The sequence below is a fragment of the Schistosoma haematobium genome, chromosome 3, assembly GCF_000699445.3.
Source record: "Schistosoma haematobium chromosome 3, whole genome shotgun sequence".
Classification (NCBI taxonomy): domain Eukaryota; kingdom Metazoa; phylum Platyhelminthes; class Trematoda; order Strigeidida; family Schistosomatidae; genus Schistosoma; species Schistosoma haematobium.
The window spans coordinates 18,750,077-18,769,922 of NC_067198.1; the positions used below are offsets into that span (position 1 = coordinate 18,750,077).

Consider the following 19,846-nt stretch of genomic DNA (forward strand, 5'->3'; position numbering starts at 1 on the left):
ATGCTGACGATCTCGACGCGGCCGTGTCGATCAACCTTGAAGGTCTTTTCGTGACGAGCGATCACGCGAAAAGGGCCTTCGTAAGGTTGTTGCAAAGGTTTGCGTACCGAATCTACTCGTACAAAGACATGTGAACAGGTAGATAACTCTCGAGAGAGAGCGACCTGTCGATGTTGTATTCGAGTTGACACCGGAGACAGCGTTCGCATAAATGCAGACAGTCGATGGACGTAGTCTGATTTACCGAAATTAGGTCTGCTCCGTGGTGTGAATTCTCCGGGCAGACGCAATGTCGTGCCGTATACCAGTTCAGCGGCGGAACATTGTATATCTGCCTTCAAGCTCGTTCGAATACCTAAGGGGACGAGCGATAAGGTTTCATACCAGTTGTCGTTCTCGTGTGCTCGTAGAGCACTTTTAAGTTGGCAATGAAACCGTTCAACTTAACCATTTGATGCTGGGAGGTAGACGTTAATGCGTATGCGAATGCATTCCGTACCAAGCAGCCGGGTCAGCGAGGAGAATAGTTAATGGGGAAAATTTCTCGAATAAAGCGTGGAATTCATCGTCACGCGAATAAAAAGTAACAAGAGTTCGGTACACATAAATGGGAGTCTATTATATTAATACTATTCTTATCGTTATCCGTCATGTCGAGTATATTATATATTAAATATGAAAATATACGACAGACGTGGATAGATAAATCATAGACTCACCGAATTGGCTTCTTTGGAAGATTTGACCAGAAGCAGAGGCGTGTTCCAAAATACGGGTCACCAATTGTCGCGTGTCCCAAACTTTGGGATCACCAATTGTAGCGTGGCGTCGAGTTGAGATTAACTATGAACACCGCTACCAAGAAACACGTGCCAAATAGATCAGAAGGCGTAAGAAGCTCGTTCCAAATGACTCCATAAAATCCCCGAGAAGCCAAATACCAGAAGGCAATTAATGGACCAAGTCGATGTTTATTTGCTGGCGATCTCGTGGCATCGAAAGGATACCGAGATCGTGCCAGGATACAAGCTTGGTTACAGAAGGTAACCGAATTCGCGCGAAGTTACAATCGAAGTGTGTGTAAAAAGAACGGAAGCACAAAATAGCTGTCATTAGCACAGTCAAACAAAAGCACGTTAAAACAAACACTGGTACAGTTGGTTATAATAATAATTGTTTTTATTAAACCAGTCGTGTTCTCGTGATAAACGTGAGTCACTACAGGAGCCCCCGCTAGAAAGGGTTTACACTTTCGATAAATAGCGGTTTGAATCGTGGGACTGATCGGCTGACGAGCGATTGTAGGACGGAAGAATTGGCGAACAGGAAAGCGATCGTTAATCGTCGAGTTGCCAACGAAGGTCGTTTTCGGAGAACGGTACCAGGAGCGATGTGTTGTATTTATTGCTTGAGTTGGCATGCTACACCAGAGTGGTTTGTATCCAGAATCTGAAGAGGGCGTTCGTAGGAGTGCGCACCAGAAACGCTGCAGACGTAGGACGAAACCACGTTGAGCCGATGAACCAGAAGCGACCATAACGGCCAAGTTCGAGACCAAGCGTATGCCAAGCATTCGAAACCAATATATCGACTGAGTGCGTTGACAAGAGCGTGGGTGGCTAATCCAGCTTTCGCCAAAGTTGACTGAAGTCGACGGAACCAAACGGAGATGGTCGAGGGCGTGGGCTCAGGAAACAAAAAGAAAATCAAAAAGAGAAGAGTGTAGCATGCAAGTAGCATAGGAATATTCCTACACCGTATCGGTTGTCGACTGTGCGACTAGTCGAGGAAGCGTACGGGTAAACGTACTCGGCGACCGGAACGTGAGACGGCAGTCTCGTTCGCGTCGCGTGAGCCTGCAATCTCATCCGAAGTCAAGGGCGGCGTGGTCTGCTGATCTGGACGTGAGACTGTCGTCTCGTCCGTAGACGGTGCAGATGACGCGTGCTGTTGACTGGGACGTGAGAGTGAGGTCTCAGGTGTATCTAGCGTGGGACCTGAAGATGGTTTGAGGATCGCGCTAGTAGGTTTGCTTGGTCTAGCATTGAATCTCAGGTTATCAGATAGGGCACTGTCATCGACGTGTGCTGGTTTGAGACGATCAATGCTGACGATCTCGACGCGGCCGTGTCGATCAACCTTGAAGGTCTTTTCGTGACGAGCGATCACGCGAAAAGGGCCTTCGTAAGGTTGTTGCAAAGGTTTGCGTACCGAATCTACTCGTACAAAGACATGTGAACAGGTAGATAACTCTCGAGAGAGAGCGACCTGTCGATGTTGTATTCGAGTTGACACCGGAGACAGCGTTCGCATAAATGCAGACAGTCGATGGACGTAGTCTGATTTACCGAAATTAGGTCTGCTCCGTGGTGTGAATTCTCCGGGCAGACGCAATGTCGTGCCGTATACCAGTTCAGCGGCGGAACATTGTATATCTGCCTTCAAGCTCGTTCGAATACCTAAGGGGACGAGCGATAAGGTTTCATACCAGTTGTCGTTCTCGTGTGCTCGTAGAGCACTTTTAAGTTGGCAATGAAACCGTTCAACTTAACCATTTGATGCTGGGAGGTAGACGTTAATGCGTATGCGAATGCATTCCGTACCAAGCAGCCGGGTCAGCGAGGAGAATAGTTAATGGGGAAAATTTCTCGAATAAAGCGTGGAATTCATCGTCACGCGAATAAAAAGTAACAAGAGTTCGGTACACATAAATGGGAGTCTATTATATTAATACTATTCTTATCGTTATCCGTCATGTCGAGTATATTATATATTAAATATGAAAATATACGACAGACGTGGATAGATAAATCATAGACTCACCGAATTGGCTTCTTTGGAAGATTTGACCAGAAGCAGAGGCGTGTTCCAAAATACGGGTCACCAATTGTCGCGTGTCCCAAACTTTGGGATCACCAATTGTAGCGTGGCGTCGAGTTGAGATTAACTATGAACACCGCTACCAAGAAACACGTGCCAAATAGATCAGAAGGCGTAAGAAGCTCGTTCCAAATGACTCCATAAAATCCCCGAGAAGCCAAATACCAGAAGGCAATTAATGGACCAAGTCGATGTTTATTTGCTGGCGATCTCGTGGCATCGAAAGGATACCGAGATCGTGCCAGGATACAAGCTTGGTTACAGAAGGTAACCGAATTCGCGCGAAGTTACAATCGAAGTGTGTGTAAAAAGAACGGAAGCACAAAATAGCTGTCATTAGCACAGTCAAACAAAAGCACGTTAAAACAAACACTGGTACAGTTGGTTATAATAATAATTGTTTTTATTAAACCAGTCGTGTTCTCGTGATAAACGTGAGTCACTACAGGAGCCCCCGCTAGAAAGGGTTTACACTTTCGATAAATAGCGGTTTGAATCGTGGGACTGATCGGCTGACGAGCGATTGTAGGACGGAAGAATTGGCGAACAGGAAAGCGATCGTTAATCGTCGAGTTGCCAACGAAGGTCGTTTTCGGAGAACGGTACCAGGAGCGATGTGTTGTATTTATTGCTTGAGTTGGCATGCTACACCAGAGTGGTTTGTATCCAGAATCTGAAGAGGGCGTTCGTAGGAGTGCGCACCAGAAACGCTGCAGACGTAGGACGAAACCACGTTGAGCCGATGAACCAGAAGCGACCATAACGGCCAAGTTCGAGACCAAGCGTATGCCAAGCATTCGAAACCAATATATCGACTGAGTGCGTTGACAAGAGCGTGGGTGGCTAATCCAGCTTTCGCCAAAGTTGACTGAAGTCGACGGAACCAAACGGAGATGGTCGAGGGCGTGGGCTCAGGAAACAAAAAGAAAATCAAAAAAGAGAAGAGTGTAGCATGCAAGTAGCATAGGAATATTCCTACACCGTATCGGTTGTCGACTGTGCGACTAGTCGAGGAAGCGTACGGGTAAACGTACTCGGCGACCGGAACGTGAGACGGCAGTCTCGTTCGCGTCGCGTGAGCCTGCAATCTCATCCGAAGTCAAGGGCGGCGTGGTCTGCTGATCTGGACGTGAGACTGTCGTCTCGTCCGTAGACGGTGCAGATGACGCGTGCTGTTGACTATGACGTGAGAGTGAGGTCTCAGGTGTATCTAGCGTGGGACCTGAAGATGGTTTGAGGATCGCGCTAGTAGGTTTGCTTGGTCTAGCATTGAATCTCAGGTTATCAGATAGGGCACTGTCATCGACGTGTGCTGGTTTGAGACGATCAATGCTGACGATCTCGACGCGGCCGTGTCGATCAACCTTGAAGGTCTTTTCGTGACGAGCGATCACGCGAAAAGGGCCTTCGTAAGGTTGTTGCAAAGGTTTGCGTACCGAATCTACTCGTACAAAGACATGTGAACAGGTAGATAACTCTCGAGAGAGAGCGACCTGTCGATGTTGTATTCGAGTTGACACCGGAGACAGCGTTCGCATAAATGCAGACAGTCGATGGACGTAGTCTGATTTACCGAAATTAGGTCTGCTCCGTGGTGTGAATTCTCCGGGCAGACGCAATGTCGTGCCGTATACCAGTTCAGCGGCGGAACATTGTATATCTGCCTTCAAGCTCGTTCGAATACCTAAGGGGACGAGCGATAAGGTTTCATACCAGTTGTCGTTCTCGTGTGCTCGTAGAGCACTTTTAAGTTGGCAATGAAACCGTTCAACTTAACCATTTGATGCTGGGAGGTAGACGTTAATGCGTATGCGAATGCATTCCGTACCAAGCAGCCGGGTCAGCGAGGAGAATAGTTAATGGGGGAAAATTTCTCGAATAAAGCGTGGAATTCATCGTCACGCGAATAAAAAGTAACAAGAGTTCGGTACACATAAATGGGAGTCTATTATATTAATACTATTCTTATCGTTATCCGTCATGTCGAATATATTATATATTAAATATGAAAATATACGACAGACGTGGATAGATAAATCATAGACTCACCGAATTGGCTTCTTTGGAAGATTTGACCAGAAGCAGAGGCGTGTTCCAAAATACGGGTCACCAATTGTCGCGTGTCCCAAACTTTGGGATCACCAATTGTAGCGTGGCGTCGAGTTGAGATTAACTATGAACACCGCTACCAAGAAACACGTGCCAAATAGATCAGAAGGCGTAAGAAGCTCGTTCCAAATGACTCCATAAAATCCCCGAGAAGCCAAATACCAGAAGGCAATTAATGGACCAAGTCGATGTTTATTTGCTGGCGATCTCGTGGCATCGAAAGGATACCGAGATCGTGCCAGGATACAAGCTTGGTTACAGAAGGTAACCGAATTCGCGCGAAGTTACAATCGAAGTGTGTGTAAAAAGAACGGAAGCACAAAATAGCTGTCATTAGCACAGTCAAACAAAAGCACGTTAAAACAAACACTGGTACAGTTGGTTATAATAATAATTGTTTTTATTAAACCAGTCGTGTTCTCGTGATAAACGTGAGTCACTACACCTTTTAGGCAATTCACACTAAGTTTGCCTTCAGTTACAGTCCTCACTTCTGCCAATCAAAGATAATCACCAAAAAGTTGTGAATGTAATTTACAGCGCCTCTTGGAATTTTACGTGAAATCCATTCATCAGTATGGCTAAATAAAACTTTGTCGTTACTGCTCATGCCACTTCATGATGAAAACCCTGCCCCTCACCCATAACTAATAACGACAACTCCTATTCTAATTCCTTATAATACTAGACAAGTTTATTTTTTTACCTGATAATTCGTTCAAGTTTCTTAAGGTCACACGAGAACCTCTTAGATATTGTGCATAGACTATAGCATCGCTATCATTGCTTGTAAGAACACTAGTTTATCTCTACATTTGTCATACATTTTGTTCCCTAATTGTAGCCAACTTAACTACTTACTGATGTATAAAAGCTTCACTCTTTTAGTGATATCTATATTTACCAGTCAATTTTATAGAATTTTGCCTTCGTGTGTCATTTCTCTTAATTGTCTGCTTCTTCTTTTAAAATTGTTCACTCTACCAACCCAATACCTTTTCTTCTGTATATCAACTACCTTCACAATAACTTGAAGTGAATTTCACACTGTATTTAGTGAATTGAGTCAGCTGTTGATAAAATATTAGTTCACATTATTGTATTTTAGAGAACGCAGCACTAATGATATGGCCTTAACAACTTCAAAATCCATAACTATTCATGATTTGAAAGTTCAGTAAATTTTTGTGCTTGATCATAAACCGTCACCAATTATGTTAATTTTTCTCATTTGTACTTTATCTTCAAGACAAAAATGGAACTACTCTGAACATTTGATTGTTTAAAGACTTAGCTTATTTAAATATGCTCCAACCAACATTTGCAAGTTTGAATTCGAATGATGATGCACAAGAGAAGCAATAGTACGTAAACATTACTTTGAAAAGCTGAGCATAAAAATACTTAGTGGAAGGATTTTAATATTATCATCTTTAACGGGTCTGAATCGTTTCATCATTAGATTATCTCTTAACCGCGTTCTAAAAACTATATTTACCTTGGATTAATAGTTTGTAATATAGTACTCAAGTGTGAAATTGAGTTGTTTTAGTTAGAAACTGTAGAGAAAGCGTTTGTACCTTGTATGATGAACAGTGAGTAGCAACTTTCTATTTTTGTATTTTAAAAAACGAGAAAGATAACCTAACAGACTGATAACGAAGATACTGGCTTATAATTCACTCTTTTCTTAAAGATAACATGATTTACATTGTGCGAAACAAAATGTGATAAAGCATCTGTAATACATAGAATCAGTCGGATTCAGTATACCAACTAATGTAGCCCAGAACTGTCCAAATCATACTCTACTTATCAGGAATAGACCACTATTCAAGTCAGCGAGAAAGCTATGAGCACACTTGAAGTTATTATATTTGAAACTTTAATTAGGCGAAGATCGACGTACAAACAAATTATTAGTTAGCACAAGTCTAATTAGAGAACTTCATACAACCAACAATTTCAAACCAAAGGTCGTGTTGCTGATGATGCAATAGTAAACACATGTGAAAACTATGGAGTGGCAATGTTAACTAAAAAAATGCAGCAACTAGTAAAATGGTCAATGGTATCGCGGAGTTAGTCACAATTCCAAACAACATCAATTAAAATGTAACGACAAAATAATTTAGCTGGGAATATTAAAGAACCAGATCATTTAGGTATATACAGCTTTCTGTACGTTACCTTATGACCAGTGTACTCCTCTAACAGACATTCTGTCTGTAGCTGTTGTTTGTAACTGCTTCTGAAACTTTATTTCGTTCACGCATTTGTGTGATGCTTAAGATTCGAAAATAGTCTTCTGCTTTCAATTAATCCCAGTTCCATCCATCAATCTTCACTGTATGCCTTTTCCAAATCTGTTAACTTCAACTGTCTTATCACTTAATTTACCACACCTGAAAAGGAAATCACGGGAAGTTTAGTCTCTGGAAATTATCGCTTTGGTTGTTGACATAAGTTTTGGAGTTAACAGCGTTTACAATAATTGTGTACGTATTTATGGACCTGCTGAAAAAGAAACTATTAATGACTTGAATGCAACTCATGTATATTATATATTGTCGGAATATGTAACAAATACCTTTATGTATGTTTTTTCTTATGGGTGATCTGTGTTTTATGTTAGGTGCTGTTTATTTCGTTGTTACCTGTATTTTCGTTTATCTGGTCTCAAGTTCAAGGTTGACTGCAACTACTATTTCTATGTTGTTTAAACATACTGTACTCAAACTAATTTCCTGATGCTGTCAAGCCTTTTAATAGCTGTTTTATCTTCGCTTTACGTAAAATCGTTAATAGCGGTCAGCTCACTAGAATGCTATATTCTGGTTCATATTGCGTTGAATGTTCATCTTTTTAGTGGTTGATTTTGAAGTAAGTTTCTTGTTTTATGGATATTTTTTCTATCACTGGCCGTAAATTGTCCATCATTGGAACAAACTAAACTGACACGCCCGTTTTCCTTAGGTGAATTATTGTCCTTTGGATGCGAAGAATGTTTTCCCTACTGTGAAAATTGAGTTGTTCTTATTGAACAAACCAGTCTGAAAAGTACTATTCGGTACCTTCTCGTATATCTTCTGCATCATTTTGAACGTCTATTATGTTATTATGAGATAGTTGTTGGATATTGGTGTCTCATGAATAGTTAAACTCGAAAAAGCGTCACTGCCAAAATATCGAACATTTGTGCATGCATTATATGAACTAACTTTCATTCGTTTTCTGCTTAATAACATTGGTATTATTTAAACATCGCTTGTCAGATAATGGACGAGTACATCTGAGGAGCCCTTTACTAGGAGGTAATGACCATCTAGTGCTTCCCGGTATTTAATGATGCTCTAGCCCAGATGGACTTCTAAACTCCCATTTTGGCTCATAGTGGACTTATGGTGTTGTTTTATTCACCACTCGATTACTCAAGATACGATATGAAACTAGCATCAGTCAAACGTATAGAACTCTCCACAATCGTAAAACACAAGACCGAGAATGCAAGAGAGGTGATTGTTTGGTAAGAATCAAATATTTACAGAAAAATATGTGTATTCATTGTTAATAACGTCGGATCTTACATTAATATACTTCAGCCAATCCAAAAAGAGGTAAGTTATCTTGCCGTCCAATCGTATCAAACTACGTTGTTATACTAAACAGTTCCGTTAGCTTCTGATTCGGTGAAAACTCTTCGAGTCCTTTAGGGCCTCTGGAGGCCCCGCCGTGCTTCCCGAAAGTCATCTCAATAGTTATATTTAACACCAGTTGGTTTATATACTATATCTAATCACCAAGCCTAATTTTATATCGCTAACTCATAATTTTACAATATAATCCTTATAACCCTACGTTGATACCACTTTATTCTTTACCCTAGACTGTCTTGTGGTGTCTATTAAGGTGCACTTCGTTATAATAGCTTTTGAAGGAAACTGCAATCGCATCGAGAAAAAATTCATTTGATAAAAAGAGTGAATATCCTGGATAACCGGATCGTGCTTGATTGATTGTGTTGCTGCATGTTTGTCAACTGTCCATCAGTATCCTTTACACACCACTCAACTTCCAGCAGAAAATATTTTAAGGTGATGCATTATGAATATCAAAGATAATTTCTAAACGTTTCACCATTTAAATCAGGGTAGTTACAGGTTTATTCTATTTTCGTGTATTCAAGAGCTTCCTGGAGTCAGCCTTTGGTTTTCATGGAGTCATCCTCGAACTAAACGACAGTTTTGATGACGTTTTAAATTATTACATTCTTACTGATACTCGTCTGACGACTCCAGTATTTCAAAGTGTTCTGGGCAGAAAAGAAGCTTTCGCACAACGCGATACCGCATCTCGTATATTTGGTACATTTAGTGGTAAAAAGAGAAAATATTAGTAAGTTATAGGAAATACTGCTCTAATTTTTAGAGTGATCAAGTTTTCTCTTGAATGAATCTGGGGTGTTTGAATGAACTAATGTTTCCATTGTACTTGTTGAATGCTTGATTTCGAATTCTAAATACAGTGCATTCGTTTGTGGTTATCTAGTACTTCTTGATCCGATCAAGTTATTTCTAGGATTCTTAGTTCGTACTATAGTTCAAATACTTATAAATGTTACAGAATCCTAAGGAGTCGATGGGACCAAATTAGCAGGCAATGAACGTCAATAACGGACTGGATTATTATGATAATTTTCGACTACGGTCTCAGTCGGTCGAAGCGCAACTACCTATGCCACTAAAATTATAGACCTGCTTCACAGTTATAGATTCTCCGTGAAGTCATATCTTTACCTATAATAACTCGTCCTACTGTGATAGTCGATGGTTGCGACTAAAGGCGACTTGAGGAAAAATTTAGGCTGCGAAGAAAATAATCTACTTATTACGAAAGGCAAGAAGTCTCATCTGGGTTAGGCATTAGCTCATTCACTGTTTTTGACCTCTACGTGTTTAGTTTTGGATGCAAGCATTCTCAAGTATTATATTCTGTAGTGGCTAAAAACGAATACCGTTATGGTCTATATGATATAAAATTGAATAAAAGAATTCATAAATTCAATATGTTTAGTTCTCAATCTGTCTTACTTTCCAACTTGGTTGATGATACACAACAAAGTTTTTCGTAGATATCATTGCCAAAATCGAAATTAAAAATTTCAAATAAATTGAGCATTGAGTGGAAAGCTGGCAGTAAGTATGTTTTTCGCTGTCTTAGTGGACATGATATTGTTTTTCCCAAGATTATTACTCAAAACACATCAAAACAAAATTATCCTTGTTTAAATAACAATTCTAGTATAAGACAATGGATTGATGTCGTAGTTTTGCCTCTCCGCTAAGGTACTACAAAAGAGTTAGAAATTTACTTAGACAAAAATGACTTTACAATAATATGTAAAGACTGATTAGGCTTCTGAGTTCAATAAAAAATACCATTCATTGTTCTTTTTGAACTATTGAAGTATGTGTTGGTTTTATTTCTGTCATTTATTTACTCTGAAGAAGTGGCTTAAGTCAGATCATGAATCGTGAGTAACATAATCCTCTACTCACCGGCATATAACAAAAAGTATATTTGTGGTTGAAGGTTCTCGTGCTGACATCTAAACATAGTGACTCAGATAGTGTTCCATTAGTCTGTGACTGACATATCTATTATATTCCACATGAGTAACGATGCTTTGCAACCAAGCTCGCTTGAATACTAGCAAAGATGTATTGGAGTGTTTTTAGGAAAACCTAATGGTCTAATGGTTAAGTGCTCGCGCGCGAAGCCAGTATGTCCTGGGTTCGAGCCCCGCGTGGTGCGGGATCGTGGATGCGCACTGCTGAGGAGTCCCATACTAGGACGAAACGGCCGTCCAGTGCTTCCAGGTTTTCCATGGTGGTCTAGCTTCACTCGACTCATGATTTCAACCTGTGAATTGTAAATATTTATGTACTCAAGGAAACTTCGAAAACCACGGTTAATTAATCCATTACTAGTACTTAACCAGTTATACATGTTAAAGTGTGATTTATATTAACGTCCATTCCTCGAAAGTACTTTCGCATATGTTCAAAGTTATTTACTTGTGTGAAAGGTTTTTGGTTGGACGGACTGAGTCATGATAAAAATCAGTAGATGTAAAGCCTTAGACGAAGTTGGTATCGGAACACTTATCCATGTTACTAAAATGATAGATCTAATCCAACTTCATGTCCCTAAACTTTCGATTGCATCAAGTAACGCGATTCTGTACACTTTAATGTAATGGTATTAGTAGATTTGAAAAACCCTGAACGCCAGTCTTCTTCAAGCGTAAACTGATAGGTAGTTTGCAAATAGTTTGCCAATTGTTATTTTACCTCCAAGAAGTTGTTTTTGTTCACAAGTGTTTAGAAGTATTGATATGGAAACAAATCGTATTTCCGACAGCATTAGAAGGAAAAGTTACAGAGCAGTGCGAATCTGAGACACTGCGTTTGATGGAAGATGGTAAGTCGATAAAAACAAGGACGGATATTAGGTCATGTTGATTTAACGAACAGCATCAATCAGTTCCAGAAGAGCCTACTGATTACTGAAGGGTATTTACCAGTTCTTCAGTATTTTGCTATTTTTTTTACAATATAGAGAGGTTTACGATGACGAAGATATATTTTTCACAACCGGGAGCAATATCTCTAACAATCAGGGCTTTCCATCGATCTTTATGTTTTCTTAATGGTAAAGACAGTTTTAAAGGAACCAAATTTATTGTGTTGAAAAAAGATTTTAAGCTGTTTGTATTAAGAAAAAATAGTAATTGCATTACCAAACTGACTGCTCTTAATTTTGTGACTTCATATTTGTTCGTCTTCTTTTTTTTCCTTTTGCCATTTGATGGCGGGTGACTCAGCCGATCAAGGTCAGGGCGATGCACAGCTGATCCAGGAGGTTGAGTGTCTGAAAAGAAAGCTTGAGGACGAGCGCAATAAGCTTTCTGATGAAGACCGTTAGTTTTTTAAAAGTCTTATTCTGTAGTTGTCACAGCTAGTCAGCACCTAGATGCAGTGCCATCTTTAAACATTCGGTTACGACGGGTACTTAAAGGTCATCAGGGTAAAGTATTGAGTCTCTCGTGGTCTTTAGATAAACGGCACATAGTAAGCTCTTCACAGGTAATGTTTGGATTCTTTTTTTAATTGCTTAGGATGGAAAAATTCTAGTTTGGGATGGTTTCACTACATCCAAAGTATCGGTCATATCGAGATTTTTACTCAACCAAATTTGTAGGAATACTCAATATCAATGCCTACCACCTGGTTAATGTCATGTGCATACAGTCCTTCCGGAGGCTTCATCGCCTGTGGGTTAGTTAAAGTTGTTATCATAGCCAGTTACTAATCTGTATTTATTTTTAGTGGCCTTGACAATAAATGCACAGTTTACCCACTTCTTTCGGAGGAGGACCCCATCCTCAAGAAAAGGCTTGTAGCAACGCATACTTCATACTTATCCTGCTGTTTATTCAACATATCTGATCACCAGCTCCTTACAGGTAGTGGAGACAGTTCATGTGTCTTATGGGATGTTGAATATGCACAAATAATACAAAGTTTCTATGGTCATTCTGCGGACGTGCTAAGCATTGCACTATCACCATCAGAATTCGGAAAAACATTTGTTTCTGGGGTAGGCGGTTGTTTCTTCTTGTTCATAATTCTCTAGGGATGTGACAGATGTGCTAACGTCTGGGATATGCGCACTGGACAGTGTGTTCAGGTATTCCAAGGTCATGACTCTGATGTCAACAGTGTCAGGTTTTTCCCTAGCGGTGATGCGTTTGCCACAGGCTCAGATGATGCAACCATCAGATTATTTGATCTGCGCGCTGATCGTGAAGTTTGTGTATACAAAAAGGATAGTGTCATTTTCCCATGCAATGCAGTTGACTTCTCTCTAAGTGGTGAGTTCAGATGTGCATAAAATTTTGTGCAAACACCTTCAATCACTATTTTGTAAATAAAAACAATTGGGGTGAATGATGTTATCTGATATATATATATATATATATATATATATATATATATATATATATATATATATATATATATATATATAATGCACGGTGGTTGGTATCGGAAAAAATATTTGCTCAAAGTATGACTGTTAGACCTTAATGATTTTTAGCAACGTATTGTATTTTATAATTGCCCTTTTAACCAGATCAGGATAAACTTTTGAGATAGATTGGTTCAACATTTACATGAAGCAATATTTGTGTAGTAAGTTCTAAGCACTAATCCAAAAGGACGTAAATTTTAATCAATGCCGTGCCACCAATAAGAAATGAATTTCCTTCTACAACCAAATACAATCCAGGATTCTAACCCGTATTACTTCGTATGCAGCTTTTAAAAAGTACCACTTTGTTAGTCTAGAATTGATTGTCTTAGTCCCAATTGATTCTCAGAATTTCAACGTTTCATTTCTACATGTTACCCCTCCTTTCCTCGTGCTTCCATTTTTTAGATTATTTTCCGATTAAAATGGAGTTGATAACTCTGTTATCATAAGTAGTGACCATACGTAAGAAGCCAGATATATACAGAAAAGACATGCCCATATTTTACTCATGACGCTGGCTAGTTTGTTATCGAGCTTTGTCATCTATTTCCCTCACCCCCTAAGTCCTGATTTAAAATTAAGTTAACCATATGAGTCGATCAGTCATTATGAACATACAAAGTGGCATAATTGTGTCTTGGTTCACGTCGCTGTAAAAAGTTACTGTACTATAGACTATAAGTTCTATAAAACAGTTTGAAACACCAGCTATTGAAATCAGACTTCCCACATTACTCCTAAGCTGAGCAATTTAAAAACACCCTGCATTTTACGCTTTATACGTTTTTAAAACGTATTTTTCAGTCAATAAGAAAAGACCAACATTTCTCGAATATCAGCAAGAAAAGGACTAAAACTTTCAAGTTGGCAGGTAAATGGAACTTCTAATTAGCTAAATAGTGTTTGTTTCAGATCACTTCCGACCGTAGATTTGCTAGTCCGATCCTTGCTGTACTTCGTTCTTCACCGCCAGCATTCTTAACACATACAAAATATCAAATTTCTAGAAGCAGCATTCATTAATCTCTCGTCGTGCTTCAGGTACAAAAATTTAAGTTCACTTAGTGTCCAGTCACTTTGAAATATTTATGTATTATGTTGATTTGGTAGCTGTATTAGGCAAAGCTCTAATGATTAGATGAATAGCGACTTTAAATATTTGTTCATGTAATGTAACTGAAAAAGAGTAATCATTCATTAGTGCAATAACAACATTTATTTTGTGTATCGGAATTACTTGGTTATGAACACTATCACTTAACTGCGATGTACCATAGAAAAATTCATATCAGGTTTCTGAACTCTATCACAGTATGTCTAGGATACTTGGCACTCACTTTACTTATTATAATACTCAATATTTTTTCGAGAAAGCTTAAGGAAAGAGAATTATCTGAGGTCTTTTGAATGCTAGTTATTGTGGACCTCTAAGAATGTCAAGAAATCTCGATCCATACTCTATATGGTTAAATACCGATCAAAATATCTCAGTTACATGGTCTTGCTATATGGCCCTCGAAAAATTTGGACTCATCTTCCTCCTTTTTGATGTTTTTCATACATGTTTATGACTTGGTTTCTGTGGTTGACATCTTTATGTTCTGCATGTCATAATCTCGTATACCTACCTTCCCATTTCGTTAATATCTAAAAATGTTTTACATCCTAGTTAAAAATCTAAAATGCTTAGGTGTTTCATGCCCAAACTCATGCACTTGTGCCCCCTTACGTAGTTTGACTATAAGTGGTGATAGTTAACATGTAGATTACTTAAAGTACATGTATGATTGCACTAGTCTTACTTATGGTAAATACAAATCAGTAACGGAATTATTTCGATGTGTTAGCTGAGCGAAAAAGTTAAACTACTTCAGTGTGTGGAAATTCGCGCTTTTAAAGATGTAGTTGGGCTATTTTCTTACCCGAAGTAGGAAGAATTTATGGTTTATGGCAACTTCATCATCAATATGAAGCAATCCAACTTCTCACAGTATGGTTTCTAGAAGGAAAGAATTGAGCTAAAAAATATCTAGATAAGTTTTTTTATAACCTCCGAAATGAACTTGCTAACTCAATAAAAGTTGTATGTATATAAGTCTGGTAGAGTTTTTTAAACAGTGTTTGATAAGTCCTGCTACCGATACGCCTAACGAATTCTGGTCGAAAACCAATTTTTTTTAGTTTATGGTATTCGGCTGAGTCTAACACGGAATCACAGTTTTATCGTTCACAATAATATCGTCAACTACTTTCGTACTGAAAGCATTCAAATACTTTCAAACTTTTAACAATTATTTTTTCTTTAATTTTCCATCTAGTAATTTCATCTTGGTTTAAAATATTCTAAGTCTCCTATATCTATTTTTGATATACATTTAAACCGTTATGCTAATCTACACACCTCGTTAACTATATTGACATGAATTCGTACACTGTGACTGATTTTTAAACTTGACTGACGCTTTCGACTGATGTTTTACGTCAAACGTGCCTGAGGCACTTGTTATGACACTTATAGCCTTTTTCTCTTAGTTGTATAATTTTCAGCTATAGTATTTGGCTTTGCTTTATGGTTCATACTTTATGAGTTAGGTTCGTGCGCACGCCTATTCTTATAGCGTGTTCTTTCCATATAATTGTAACGCTTATAAATAATGAAATGTCTTGCTAATTACCAAAAATAAACGCTGAAAACCTTTAGAAATTCGAGAATAACATGCTATCCCTAGCTATTTGAATACCATTTCAATGAACTCGTGCAACTAGTCAATCACTTTGATTTTTGTTTCAGGTCGCCTATTGTTTGGTGGTTATAGTGATCATGCTGTGAATATCTGGGATGTACTCAAAGGTCAACGTATTAGTATTCTCTATTGTCATGAAAATCGTATTTCAGCCTTACGTGTCAGCCCAGATGGAACAGCTATATGTACTGGGAGTTGGGACACAACTTTACGGGTGATTACTTTTTAAAATTTTCTTTTACGGATACTATTGTTTAAAATAGCTGAAAAATGAGTTTTCGAGGGACTTCTGCTTTGTAACTCATGTCTTCTACCTTCAAATCCTAATCCGTAGATTCAGTGTGCTACAATTTTATTTAGGAAGCAGATGTTCTAATCAAAAATGCTACAACTCGCTAGCTAATATTCCGGCTGAACCACTGTCACTTGCGTTTGTTTCCTCTGATCTAATGTTTAATTACAGAATATGACTTGTAGATGGGCTCCGTCTAGAAAGTCTACTCCTACAGAAGTGACTCATATTAGCTTCGCATCATAGTTCTTGATTTAGTGTTGACATTGGATGTTGCCGAAATACAACTGGTCGAGTGGGAACAAACGTTTTACACCTATCACTCATAAGTGATACGATTCACAATCACAACAAGAATAATGATCATTCCTGTACTTGTGCGTTTCGTGGAGTAATTGATGTATGTTGTTTATCATCTCGTAAGCATCGAAGAATAATAATGAATAGTATTATCCTTGTACATCTTGCAGTTGACTAGTTTATACATTAAATCCTCTTTGAGCACAGTCATATTACGACAAGTTATACCTAAGTGTAATTATCCCCCCAAAATTATGTATGCGAACTAAGGGGTCGCTATTAGGTTTATAAATATTAACGATATGTTTGTCAGTTACCAATTGAAATATAATGTTAATAATAAGGAAATGGGACTTTAGATTTATGGCAATAGTTTGTTTTTAAATATGTTACTTGATACCGCGTGTTGAAATACAACTAAGTTGACTTCTTTAAATAGCACTCAGTGTTATTTGTTTTGTGCCATTTTGGTAGAACAGATATTTTATAGAGTTATTGTTCCGTAGAGTTAAAATAATATACATACAGGGTATTTAGTTGGTCCATAAGAATAGCTTCGTGTCTAATTCAATAATGGACTGTTAAAACTAGAATAAGCAACATCAAAATTGAATGTAAATATTGGTTTAAAAGCTACAGTTCAAAGTATATTCTTGATAATGAGGTACCGAATAAGTCTTACAACTCTTCGAAAATGCAATCCTAAAATACATTAATATTCACCTAGAAGATAAAGAACGGGCCACTTCAGATTTCTTAACCATATATCATAAGTTTGAGTCTTTTATTGTGGCTAGCTGTTTGGATCATCCTTTTGCGCTTTTTGTTCATAACAAATACTTTAAAAATGATTAGTTATTAGCAATCGAAAATTCAAACAAACTGTATTAATGGATTTTTGAAGAGACAAATTACGAAGATGAAGTAAGACTGTATTTCACTCAGTGTTATATTCCTTATTTTGTAATGTTTGCTTTCGTTCTGTCTGATGAATTCGTCCACACTTACTATTATTGGAATAATATATTAATGTTGGCGCATAATTGTCGATTCACATTGTATTAACCTCATTTTTCTATGTAAGTTAATATTTAAAAAAATCGAATTTTCCATCCACAATATTCACATATGATTTAGGCTATGAACCACACCTACTATAGGCTATAAGGGAGTTAACAATAATCTTTGAATAAACTGTGCGTAAGCTTAAAATAATTTAACTATTCGCCTCTTTTTACTAATTGTCATACTAATACATCCCTAACATTTAACTATTAATTCATATTTTACAGATTTGGGCGTAAAAATTTCTTTGTTTATTTTACGGGAAAAATAAATTTCATGAATATATGAACTCGTTTTATAATATACATTCGTATTACCTGACATTTTAAAATATTGACTTACTTTATTCTTGCATTTATTAGAGTAAACACGAATCTTTATTTATTTCAAGTATTTTCCTTTTATTATTTGTTCACATTTTTAAAAGCTCTCTACGTGTGATAATTTACTTGTTTTATGCGTGTTATTTCTTCTGTGTATATATTTTATTTAACTTTCTTTTTCTTCTTCTTCTTCTTCTTATTATTATTATTATCATTATTATTATTATTATTATTATTATTATTATTATTATTATTATTATTATTATTATTACTAGTTCTCTGTGTTTATTAGATAAACTTACCATATTATGTAATGCATAAATTTGTTAAAAAGCAGCATGTTTTTTGTTTTGTGGAGATATACAATAATTATGAATAGTTGAAATTTGCTTTTTTGGAATGGGACATTCAATAGTTTGGGCGTCTATGTGTTAATTCACATGAAATTTTTTATTTTCACTTTTATTATTGTTTTTCTTGGTATCACTGTGATCAAGCACGTTATTGTTTTAATGTATTTAATACTAATAATTGACGAACCATGTTTTAGACATACTTTTGTTTAATTCATTATTTGTGATTTTACTGTTTCAATGTTGAGTTTTAATTCTTGTTCTAAAATACGGTAACAGGCATTGATAAATATATATCAATTACGACTATCAAAGATAGATTATTGAAACTATATTGTGATCTCCTGTGGGAATGAATAGTGTAATAAATAAATGATTTCCGAGTACTGTGTTAATATAAAAATATGGTATGAGAATATATGAACTCCCTTAAGAACTTATATTGATTAGTGTTATTTATTGAATGATGTTTAAAAAAATCGTTATTTGTAATTTTACCAAGTTAGTAATTCAACTACCAGTCGTACGATTCATTGTTATTTTATTTCCACCAAATTAAACTTCTAGTATCCTCTGATTGCAATTTCACTGAATGTTGACTTAACAGTCGACATATACTTTGGACAACCAACAATTTGTTTTTCCTACTGCTTACGACATTATATATATAGGAAGAGATCAATTCTCTGTAATGTTTTTCTATTCCTCTAGTTTTATGTACCAAGTTTACTTACTGTAGTGATATAACTGATTCTATGCACCTAGTCTGTGTAATTTACATGACCTAATTGTAGTCACATGAAATTTCAATGATTCAAATACTTTTTCCGTGTTAACATAATTATACTTACCCTGGTAATTGTTCACATGAATTTCCAGTAACTGGTCAGTCGTACTCACTGCCTTTTCGCGGCAGTGATGCTGTTGACGAAATTGAGGGGATGAAAAGCGAATATCGGGCGCTTTAAGCGGGTTTGTGGATACGATGAATTCACCTAGGGGAGTTGGAAGACCCTAATCCCAGACCAATGGTGCACATGGGCTCCAGGGTCGTGAAGGAACAATGGGACTGCATCTCCTTACGTTGCTCCATTGTCCTGTGAATTAGCCCTTTGGGTCAAAGGCTCGCGGAGCGACCTAAGGAAACCTGGTTCGGTTTGGGCGCCCGGACTGTATCCCAGCCCTCACAGTAATCCAGTGACATGTTTGACGCATATGTAGTTGGTGCCTCTTCGTACCGATGTTAATTTGTTTAAATATGTAAATGGCTTTAATTCCGCTTGGCTTGTTATACTGGACTTCATTACTGTGACTTGATATATATATATATATATATATATACCAATATCGATTTTTCTGCCAGTTATTTAGATAAAAATGTTTGTTTTCTAAGATTTGACATATTAAAAAGCAGATGTCAATGAACAACTTGTTGATCATTAAAGTCTGTTTTAAGACTATATTAAGGTTAGATTTGTCATAAACTGTTCTTAAATCCATCAAAGTAGTTATCAATTTTCGAAAATGGGTTTTGGTGCTGATCATCCCAAAAGGTCCATCGTGTTGGAAGAATTTTGGGAGCTGGTCGTCTGTAGAATTAATTATCTGTAGCAATCTGCTATTTCGCAAATCGTGTGGACACAAAAATTTTCGCAATATTCTGTAGATAGTAAAAGACATTCT

The 19,846-nt window shown here is 37.4% G+C and overlaps 1 protein-coding gene across 1 annotated transcript; it reads left to right on the plus strand.

Annotated features, from left to right (window-relative positions):
* Positions 1-11,859: 11,859 nt before the first annotated feature.
* GNB5 (guanine nucleotide binding protein (G protein), beta 5) lies at positions 11,860-19,262 on the plus strand (the record flags this gene model as incomplete). Its single annotated transcript, XM_051213202.1, has 8 exons — positions 11,860-11,971; positions 12,001-12,137; positions 12,170-12,211; positions 12,253-12,329; positions 12,381-12,651; positions 12,688-12,925; positions 15,878-16,044; positions 17,715-19,262. 8 exons carry the CDS (start codon positions 11,860-11,862, stop codon positions 17,724-17,726), a joined length of 1,056 nt encoding a protein of 351 aa, XP_051069157.1. The 3' UTR covers positions 17,727-19,262.
* Positions 19,263-19,846: the final 584 nt, after the last annotated feature.